Raw genomic sequence first — 10,908 nt, 5'->3', positions numbered from 1 at the left:
GTCGATCTGATTTGCATTGTGACTGACAGGTGTTATAGGATGTATCTGGTCAGGTGCATACTACTGTATTGCAAAAAAAAAAAAAAAAAAAAGACACTGTGAATTCAATATTTGGATCCACTCAATTTCGGCCTAATAATAATTTTCTATATGTATATATTGGCCTATATGTATTTGCCTATGTGTTTAGGCAATATGTATATATTTATAGCCATGGAAAAAATAAAAAATGACAACAAAAACAACGCATAAGAGTTAAATTTAAGAATTGATCGAGACAATTTCTTGATAATAACCCAAATCACTGAGCAACTTCTCGCACAAATAGTTAGGCATTGCCAAAACGGTACTTTTGATGCATTCCATGTTTTCTTTTGTGTCAGTGAGTCACGTGATGCACGTTTAATATAGCACCAGGCATTAAAATGAACAAGAAATTGATGAAAATATGTGAGACTCTTATTTTTTCATGGCTGTATATGAAACAAATCAAGTAAAAAATGTTGCATCTATCTTTCTATCTATCTATCTATCTATCTATCTATCTATCTATCTATCTATCTATCTATCTATCTATCTATCTATCTATCTATCTATCTATCTATCTATCTATTTATCTATCTATCTATCTATAGCCATTTAGCTAGCTAGCGTTCTAGGCTACCTATAGCCATTTAACTAGCTAGCGTTCTTGCTATCTATCCTTCTATGCTACCTATACCCATTTAGCTAGCTATAGCGTTCTATTTAGCTCTAGCTAGCTCTAGCTAGCTCTAGCTAGCCGTGCTATCTAGGCTATCTTATTATATTTCTAGCTATAGCTTCCATTTAAATATTTATCTTGTAATCTATAGCCATCTTTAGTGGACGGTTTACACGAGGTGTTAATTGTGGTATATTTGTGGGTTTTGCTGTGTTTTTTTATTTTTATTTTTTTACATTTACTGGTGTTGTAGACCTACATTGTGGTCACACATCATCTGAGGGCCCGTGTGCAGTGTGTGTGCGCGTGTGTATGACGGTGGGGGGGTGAGGGCCCCCAGGTAGCCTGAATGTGAGCCAGTGGGGCATCCGCGACTTTGACAGCTGCATGGAGCCTTTTCACCACGCAGTCGTCATTTCAGATAATATCCCCAACGCTCTCTCTTCTTGGCAATTTGTATATGAATAACCGAATAATTTCCCCCCTTTGTTCCATCCGCGCTACCTCCAAACCAAAATAAAGATGCCTTTTAGTATTAAAGTGGTAGAAAATTACAGGTAATTATCTTTGACGGTAAAAACGCTGTAATCAGCGGGCTACATCAAAAATTACCCTAATTATGCCTGCATTTATGAGAAAGAGGGGGGAAAAAAGCCTCACTTGGATAAAAACCCTGCAAATTGTCCCAAATATCTCCTTCATATTGAACGCCGCTGCAGCTGGCTGCTTTGTTCGGCATCGATCCCGCGGAGCTTGGCATTTAACGGCCTGCATTAGGACGGAGAGACGGGAGAAAACATTTTGTCAATACTTCCAATAATTGAGGGTGGAATGACCTGCATGCGGCGAGAGTCTTTGGAGGTGCACGGTAAGTTCATTTCCTCGCTTTAGATCTACACGGCGCCTTTCTGCATGCAATGTTGGCCCAATATGAGTGAGAATTGTTTAGATTTTTTTTTTTTAAGCACACAGAGCATGTTTTGAGTCACGGTTTACTCAATCTGACAGAACATAAAAAGTGTATGTACATGTGAAGTGATAATATTTACAGACACGATTCCAAGAAACAAACAAACAAAAAAAAAGGTAGCGTACAAGTCCACATGTCAGGCCAGTCTTTTGCCCAAATTGGCTCAAATGTCACTGAGATTGGTGACGGATGACAGCAGATAGCTTCAAAAAAAAAAATGGCAGTCCCTCCTTAAATTTCCGCCGCATCCATAGAGTCTATCTCTGCATGGAGTCCTGATGCGGGGACGAATACCAGTGAGAGTAGCCCGGCATGTAGCTGTTGGCTGCCATGTTTACTCCTTTGGATGAGGCCGAGACGTCCCATATGGGCGGGATGGACGGGGAGCGCGGGGAGAGGGTCATGGAACCCGGCATGGGGTCACTTTCGTGCGGGTTGCCGCCTTGCTTGAGCAGTTTCTTGAACTTGGATCGCTTGTTCTGGAACCAGATCTTTACCTAGAAGCCAAGAAGAAGGAATTAGAAATATAGTTGTTTGATTTTAGAAGAAAAATTGGTCTTACCTGCGTTTGTGTCAGTCCTAGCGAGGCGGCCAGCTCGGCCCGCTCGGGCAAGGCGAGGTACTGGGTTTGCTGGAAACGGTGGTTGAGCGCCTGCAGCTGCAAACTGGAATAAATGGTCCTGGGCTTGCGGATCTTCTTGCCTTTGCCGTTAAAACGAATCTCCCCGTTTTCGATCACCGTCGTTTTCTGCTGCTCTGCAACAAAAAAGGAAGCAATTATCATTCAAAAATATCATTTTTTTTTGAGTTGTCATTTTTCAGACACGTCAATTAAATGCTAATTACAACATTCAAGGCATGCTTGATTTCTATTCGCGCGGTTGCGCGTGCATGATCACACCCTGTTGTTGTCTTTTTTTGGAGGTGGGGGGGGGGGGGGGGGTGAGGAGGACATAAACGTCCGACATAAAAGGCTGGCTGAACATAATCGAATTATTTGGCTGCTTTTTACGCACGCGTGGAGGAGCCGCGAACGAATAAAAAAAAAAATACAACAGAGGCGGTTTTGGTCTTACCTGCGCCGTCTAACCTCGTCTGTGCCCCCGTGTTGTTGTGGTAGCTGGACAAATAGGGGCTGTGGTGCGGGTGGCTCACGTAAGGGTACGCTAGGGACCTGTTGTAGGTGTTGCCGGCCGGATAGGCGGCGGTGTTGTCGTGCTGGTGATGGTGGTGCGTTCCCGAGTGCAGGCAGTGGAGCGGGTAGTGGGCCCCCGCCATCGACGGCGAGCTCTGCTGCGAGTGGGACTGCTGGCCAAACTCCATGAAAGCAGACTTGGACGAGTCCTGCGCCTCCAGACCGTCAGCCATCGTAGTCATGGTCATCATCGAATTTTCCTGCCTTGAGAGCACTCACCCCCCTCTCTCTCAAGAATCGGCTTCCTCTCTCTCTCTCTTTTTCCGATAAGGTCGCGGATCCCCCCCCCTTTGCAACACCACCACCGATCCCGCGATAATTCTCACTCAGTACGCTAGAAGAGGTGGAAGATTTTTTACTGTTAAATTTGCGCCCTTGCTTGCAGACTTGGTGCAGACGCTACAAGTAAAATGGTTTGTCTCCAAAGGGCAGCGCCTTCCTATTGGTCATCCCGGCGCCGACGTCATCATGCGGGGCTGTGCGCTTCGACGGAGACTTGAGCTGGAGTTAACCCACCTTACCAGCTCCTACTACGAGGGGGTGAAATAATACAGGATGGGAAAGACGCCTAATTCCCACAGACAAGCCGAGCTGCAGAATTGCCCTATCGCTTTTCACTTTCTTTTTCTCCCCAACCCAAACACCCAAATTACGCACTACAATGCACATTATTGTGCAATACATATTTGCTTATTTTGTTCCATCACATCACACTTGACCCCTTTTAAACCGATTAGCATATTATATAAGTCCAAACAGTCGATTTTTATACATTATTTCTAGGGGTGTTCAAAAAAATCGATTCGGCAATATATGGCGATATTACATCGCGCCATTCTCGAATCGATTCAATAGGAATCGATTTTTAAATATCCATTTTTGATGGAAAAATATTTACCAAAACGTCTTAGGGTTCACACCTTAAGCATGGAAAAATGTTATATGAATGGAACATTAAACCTTAATATTTTATTTTAATGCTGTTCAAACATGAAACAGATTACAACCTGTCTAAGACTGAAGTTTTAGATAAATAAATAATAAATTTTTATACAAATCTTACACTGTACAAGTTTACTGATTAGTATTTTCTAAATTTAAATAAAAAAAAATCACAACAATGGACTTATAAATTCGTATCGGGATTAATCGGTATCGAATCGAATCGTGACCTATGAATCGTGATACAAATCGAATCGTCACACCCCTAATTATTTCTAACATATTTGGACTGCCCTTACAATTCAAATGAAATAGATTCACCCCTCCCTCTTTTTTCTGTTTACTATCACAATTTCCATCAGTTTTCTCTGACGATTGAAACGAGACTATTGCACTCTAATAACTGTCATAAAAGATCAAATGTGTGCAGTGCTTCTCTATAAAAATCATATTTAATTTTGCATCATTGCAAAAAAAAAAAAATCACAATTTCCTACATTTTTTCCCCCTGCAAGAGTGTAGCATTAAAGGGCCATGAAAATACTGTAATTACGTTCAGTCAAGGCACCGCGAAGACCTATTTGATTAGCGGGCACACTTTCCTCAAATTGCAGCCATAAAATTTAGAACAATTCCCCATAATGATGGTGGCGACATGGCTTTATTTTGGGAGGGTTGGAATAAAAGTGGATATAGCATAAATTATACCCTAATTACACGCCAGTGTCGCCTCAATTATCCTCTTATCAAGAACGCTCGTCTCAACAGCGGCGTTTAGTTTCACTTTTCCGCCTAACAAGAACTTGGTACCTTGCTATTATCGTCAACTGCGGTTGTTATTTACTTTGTGCGATTTAAAAGTGCAACAACCCGGCTGCCGGATAATCATTTTTACACCAGCAGCAGACCAGGAGAGAAGCACACATGGCGGGGAATGCTGCGACACATTCACGTGGATTTATTTATTTCTAGCATATTCTATTATTATATTAATCGGAATAAGAGTGGGAGGAACTAAAGGTAAGATGCTAATTTTATTGCTAACTATTTATTTGATTAAGAATCACATTTACAGTATATAATTTATGTTATATTAGCACATTATAGTGAAATATTGCAGGGGTGTGTTTTAGTGAGAACACGATATTCCACCTTGTTGTTTTTGAAATGTGAACCCGTCAAGGCTCATTAACAAAAACAATATCACGATATTTTAGAAATATAGAAAATGAGATGTCCGTCAAATCCCGTCTCAACGCCCAAAATGATCAACTTTCACATGTAAAAAAAAAAAAAAAAAAAAAAATCACTTATCGTTCATGCAAGTAGATGATTGACCCACAGTTCAATCAATGCGTGTTTAATATAAGTGGTCTGTCTTATGAAAACTGATGAATGACTCTTTAAAGTCACTTATCAAGCTTTTATTGCGATTAACCGGCACTGTGTCCATTTAACGTCAAATATTTTGAACATACTCCAATTCTTTTTGACTTGTTTACAGTTCGACACCGCGTATTGTTTCTCCCCCATGTGTAAATCATATGTGTGCCGTAAACAGGGAGCTGCAATACTGGCTTTGTGGCGGGTCCCTCTCTAGAAAGCCACCCCCTTTGGCTGCAGAGGGGGGACCGGCGGTTGCGACTAAAGAGAGAGACCGGGAGACATTTATGAGATTTTTATGTCTCCCACTGACGGGTCACATGCAGCCAGGACGGCTTTTACGCACGCAATGATACGCACCGCGCATATTAACGCATGCAAAGATGCAAACGTTTGATGTTTTGTGTACTGAAAAACCAACATAAATTGGATGGAAAATTATTATGTCTCCATGATGGGCTTTCCACGGTGCAGGTGTGCACGAGCACAACAACAAAGGCATGCACGCCGCTTCTAATTGATTTAATTTCAATTGATGTTCATCCAAAACCAATGTGGGGAAAAAAAATCTTGAAATTTGGAGCAGTAATGGAATATGTTCTTATACACGGCATGGGACCCCTTTCACACTCTCGATGTAATCCACAACATTATTATGTTCGGCAGCATAGTGGTCGCGATGAAGGAGAGGATGTGCTCGCTAGATAACAGACAGGAAGGGCAGCAATCACGGGCTTCTTTTTTTTATTTTTTTTTATTCTTTTATTCTTTCCAGAATGTACTGTTCGACGCCGTTTATCCCTGATGATAGAAAATTGCTCTGTTGCCAGGACGCTGAAATAGAGGGCAGAAGCGACATTTCCATTTCCTGTTTGAAAGCCGTTGCGACGATTTGTCTGAAATTAAAAAAGAAAGAGTCGCCCCTGGTAAACAAAGGGGAGCAAACAAAGATACCTTTTTTTTTTCTTTTTGTGTGTGCTGAAAATCCTCTTCATTTTCTCGACCCCCTCACTGCATGCGAGTATTTATTATTTATTTATTTATTTATTTATTTTTTTATTAAAATTACAGCATGCAGAGTTTGCAAATGACATGCTTGGCCTCCAATGTTAGGCCCAGGCCTACTTCACATGCACTCATTAGCCAACCTGAATAATTATAGAGCACCTTTTCATACCTGAGAAATTGTTAATTAATGGACGTGCATTAATGGCGATGTTAGGAAATTGCAACATTAGGATTATTATTATTATTATTATTATTATTCATTATTATTATTATTATTATTATTATTAATAATAATAATAATAATAGTAATAATGATGATGATGATGATGATTAATAATAATAATAATAATAATAATAATAATAATAATAATAATAATAATAATAATAATTATAATAATAATAATAATAATTATTATTATTATTATTATTTGGTCAACTATTATTTATCATATAGGAAATTTTATGGATGCAGGAAAGTTATTAAAATCATTTTAATTGAAGAAGTCCAAATATTAAAAAAATAAATAAAATACAGTAAATGAATAGGGAAAAAAACTGTTGGTGCTGGAAGTGGCCTTGCAGAAGGAAGTGCAATGTTCAGCAAAGTGCAGAGGAGCTGAAGAATGTGAAGTGAGGTGGAAAAGAAGCGAAGAGAAAGAGAGTCACACCTGCTGAAACTCACTGCTCTTGTTCTCATGGCCCAACTTTGTCAGGCGATAGCTTCACCTTTGGTTAAGGAGGCCAACAATCTCCTCCTATAACGTGAAACTGCACTTGTATCAGGTTACAAATATTTGCTCATATTTAATTTCCAAGCAGTCACTTTTTAAATTTAAATCAAAAGGATATTACTATAAAAAAATAATAACGTGTTTAATGTAGCAAATGTATCCCCAACAAGTCCTTCCATATCAGCTGTAGCCTCATAATATCATAATTATTATTCCGTGGCCTTGAAAGCACTGATAGAAGGTTTTTCTCCGTTACCTCTGATCTGTCAGTGTGAGTGGATGGATTTTTAGGACTTTTTTTTTTTTTTTCCCATTTTGGTGAAGTGAAGGTAGCCAATTATTGTCATCATTGCCCTTGAAAATGCATTAGGCCTCACCCGAGGGCCCAATCAATCAGAGTGAGTGAAGAGCCGATAACAGTCGACTTGCGACCTTTTCTGCAGCCCAAAAATCACCCAAAAAAAGGCCAAGGTGGCGATCTACATGTTAGTATTGGGACCTCATTAACTTTTGTGTGTTAATAAGTTTAGGTTAATTCAAGCATGGAGCGAATTTCCGTTCTTCAAAAGGGTGTAAATTTTATGATTTAATTAAAGGTTGGGTTATTTTTGGAAAACTTGCTCCAGGAGAATTAAAGTGGGGGAAAATGCCATAATTTTGGTAATATGAACATGGAAGAAAATTGTTTTTGCTTGAGTTTGTTTTATTTAAGCTATAATCCAGACTCTTTAAGGTTTTTAATGCCTTGAGTTTATTAATAAGCCTCAATTCATGTGATTTAAGGTAACTGTAGTTTAAATACCGTTTTGTGTTTTTATTGATAATAATAAAATTATTACAGTCATAGTGTAAGCACAAAATTTGAGTCCAGTGGCAAATGATCCCTTATTTTCATCTAATAAAAAAAACAAAAACAAAAAACAAAACTTTTTTTTTGTCATACCGTAACTCTGTCAGTTGTTTATTATTAGAAGTAAACTTAAAAAATAATAATAATATAGCCCTTTCTGGCCTCATCTAATTTTGGCAAGAAACCACAGTGTCCGAGGAAAAACAGCCAATCAGAGACAAAAGCTTTTGCAATGGCAGATATGCATAGTGGGCACACCACAACAGCCCCACGACTCACGACTAATACAATGTTCTTTCTTTCTAACAAAATACAAATTCCAACCTATAACACTGAAGACTCTGTTTTCGTAGACAGTGCATGTGCACCTTAGCTTAGTTGTGTCAGTGCAAGGCTCGTTGCGCATGTTTTCCAAGCTGGAGATGCGCCCACGCTTTAAAGCGATTTAAACCCTACGTCTCCTCAGACCACGTAAATGTGAACAGCGGGCATCAAACACAGCTGGGGGCCACATAAACGATCAGAGTCAGTGGCTACGTCACGGCGCAGATGTGCTTCCGCCATGTTGAGACATTTCAAGGAAATGAAAGCAGCTGCTTTGATTGGCCATAATTGGAGTCGGCTGTGACCACTCCCACGACAGCGCAGCCGTCCCTCTCATCTGCGAAATTATCAGCGTCGGGTCGAAAACGTCGCGAGTTGCGCCGGATTTACGTCGGTCGTGAAAATAGAGGCCGATGTTACACTTTACGAACAAGTCATGCTAGCAAGCTAGCAGCCGTGGCTAACAGATGTTTCATAGTGATAGTTTTAACAAATATCCATCCATCCATTTTCTTGACCGCTTATTCCTCACAAGGGGGGGGGGGGGGGTGCTGGAGCCTATCTCAGCTGGCTTTGGGAAGTAGGCGGGGTACACCCTGGACTGGTTGCCAGTCAATTAGTTTTAACTAGGGATGGGCGAGTACCGATACCAGGTATCGGTATCGGGCCGATACCAGCCTTTTTTCAAGTACTCGAGTACTCGTGACGCAGACGAGTACAAGCGACCGATGGCAGAGGGGGAAGACGTTAAGCGAGTCCTCCTTGCCTGTAACTTGTGCTAGCTTGCAGCAGTTTTTCACCAAAACTTCATCGGTTTGGAAATACTTCAAAATTGTGAATCTTAAACTAAAAGAGCATTTTTGTGTTTTATTTTGAGCGTTAAGACTATTGAAGAGTGACTGTGCTGTTTTTTTTTTGTTGTTGTCAAAATTAAAGGAAATATATTTGTTAAAAAATATCTTTTAGTGATTTTTTTTGTATTTGTCAAAATGTACAACTGGTATCGGCAGTTGGTATCGGTATCGGTCAGTACTGAGGGTCTGAGTATCGGTATCGGTCTGAAAAAAAGTGGTATCGAACATATCTAAAAAAACCCACTGTTGAATAATTTGATAATTGATGAGTTGTCAATTACTCGAGTAATCATTGCGCCTATAATATATATATAAATATACATAATTTTTATGCTCAGATGGACCAAGCAGTAAATGCACTGCAAAAAAGTGGTATCGAACATCCCTAGTTTTAACAAATAAGACAAAAAATATTTTTTGCAAATTGCAAACTCCTTCAACATATTCATTTACAAATAATATGTAAAAAAACAACAACAAAAAAAAAAACCATATTTGTTCATCTATCTATGCCAGTGACGTATAGTGACAGGTAGAATTATTACATGCTCTTCCACTAGATGGCAGAAGGTATAATTGCTTTGTATTGCACTGTTTCAAATTGAGGAATTCAATTTGTGAGTAAATTGAGACGAAATCATCATTATTTCAGTATAAAGTAAAAATACTGAGATTTTTAATGTGACATGGTCAAAATATATTAATACATGTTGAGGTTGTCTTTCTGCCCATTGCTGACGTTCAACCACTTTCTCTCACCCCCCCATCCTCAACAGGTACGCCTCCATCCCCTCTTGGCAGCTCCAACCCTCCCCTCTCTCCCCTTCCGCCTCCCCATGGTTGGCTTCCACAGCTGTGGCGAGTGAGGGTGCAGATGACCGGAGATTTGGCCCCTGGGAGAGCGCCGAGCCATCCTGGTGCTATTAGACTGGTGGCTAATAATAGGTGTTTCAGACTCGGGGAAGATCAATCAGAGGGGAATGGGGAATGTTCAGGCCAGCGCTTTTTACACATCGGCCCAGATGGATGAAATTACACTTGTCAGTTTTTAGTTGCATTACTCCCAAATTGGTTGTCTACCCCCCCCCCTTTCTCTCCAACCCCTTACTGCCTAATTCCTGCTCTTGTTTTTTCTCATTTTTTTTTTTTTTGTCCTGGTTCATGTGTCAATGTCCTGCTAAAAGGATTCGGCAGTGAAATCTCTGTCATTTTGCGCCTGGCCCTCCAGGAACAGCCCCTGCGTATTCACTTAAAAGACATTAGTTCCTTGTCTCCGCGTGAACATTTTCCATGTTAAAGTGCATGGTTGTGTAAACGATGACATTTTGTGTGTGAAGTGTATTATCGAGATGAAAAACTGTCCGGAATATTCAAATATGCTCTTATGGTGTTTTGCTGAATTTGAGTGAAAAAATAACACTGGAGTTCAATGGAGTTTTAATATGATTATTTTTTTTTAATGCAAAATAAACTTTTGTCTGTATAAAAAGAGAAAATACAAATGACTGATTCAAAGTTTGTTTATTATAGCTACATACCAGAAAAAAATACAGTACTTACTAATAATATCAAATGTGCTTCTTAATTCCAAATTTGCTTCTAACAAAAATGCTCCTAATTGCAAGAAAACACAGACATTATTTGTCATGGTCACGACGTGACTTGTTGCTAGGAAGAATTCAAAAGGCCTAATTAACTGACCCAGTGGCCAATGAGAAATTAGCATATGTCTGCCATGCCCACCAATTGCAGACTAGTCTAGTAAAAATGATAACTTCATGTGTACACATGCACTGCTCTCCGTATTTGTCATAGGTTTATTGTCATATGCACAGCTGAAACACAGTAATTGATTACGCATGATTACACACAGCTCTGAAAAGAAAATGTACTGAAGGTGCTGCTGCTGCAAAGCGCTAGCTGTGATTCTTTATCATCCAGTTGACTT

The 10,908-nt window shown here is 39.7% G+C and overlaps 1 protein-coding gene and 1 long non-coding RNA gene across 2 annotated transcripts; one reads left to right on the top strand and one right to left on the bottom strand.

The window, feature by feature from the left end:
• Positions 1–765: 765 nt before the first annotated feature.
• On the top strand, positions 766–10,462 carry LOC144007954 (uncharacterized). The gene is made up of 2 exons (XR_013280475.1): positions 766–1,571; positions 9,737–10,462. It is a non-coding gene; the product is annotated as an uncharacterized LOC144007954 (long non-coding RNA).
• Positions 1,682–3,631, bottom strand: dlx6a (distal-less homeobox 6a). Its single transcript, XM_077507947.1, has 3 exons — positions 2,750–3,631; positions 2,236–2,429; positions 1,682–2,170 (listed from the first exon to the last, which is right to left on the bottom strand). The coding sequence occupies exons 1-3, from the start codon at positions 3,057–3,059 to the stop codon at positions 1,931–1,933; spliced, it is 744 nt and encodes a 247-aa protein (XP_077364073.1). The 5' UTR covers positions 3,060–3,631; the 3' UTR covers positions 1,682–1,930.
• Positions 10,463–10,908: the final 446 nt, after the last annotated feature.

The sequence above is a fragment of the Festucalex cinctus genome, chromosome 19, assembly GCF_051991245.1.
Source record: "Festucalex cinctus isolate MCC-2025b chromosome 19, RoL_Fcin_1.0, whole genome shotgun sequence".
Taxonomy (NCBI): domain Eukaryota; kingdom Metazoa; phylum Chordata; class Actinopteri; order Syngnathiformes; family Syngnathidae; genus Festucalex; species Festucalex cinctus.
The sequence above is the reverse complement of the archived record's forward strand: the minus strand, read 5'-3'. Positions and strand labels throughout refer to the sequence as shown.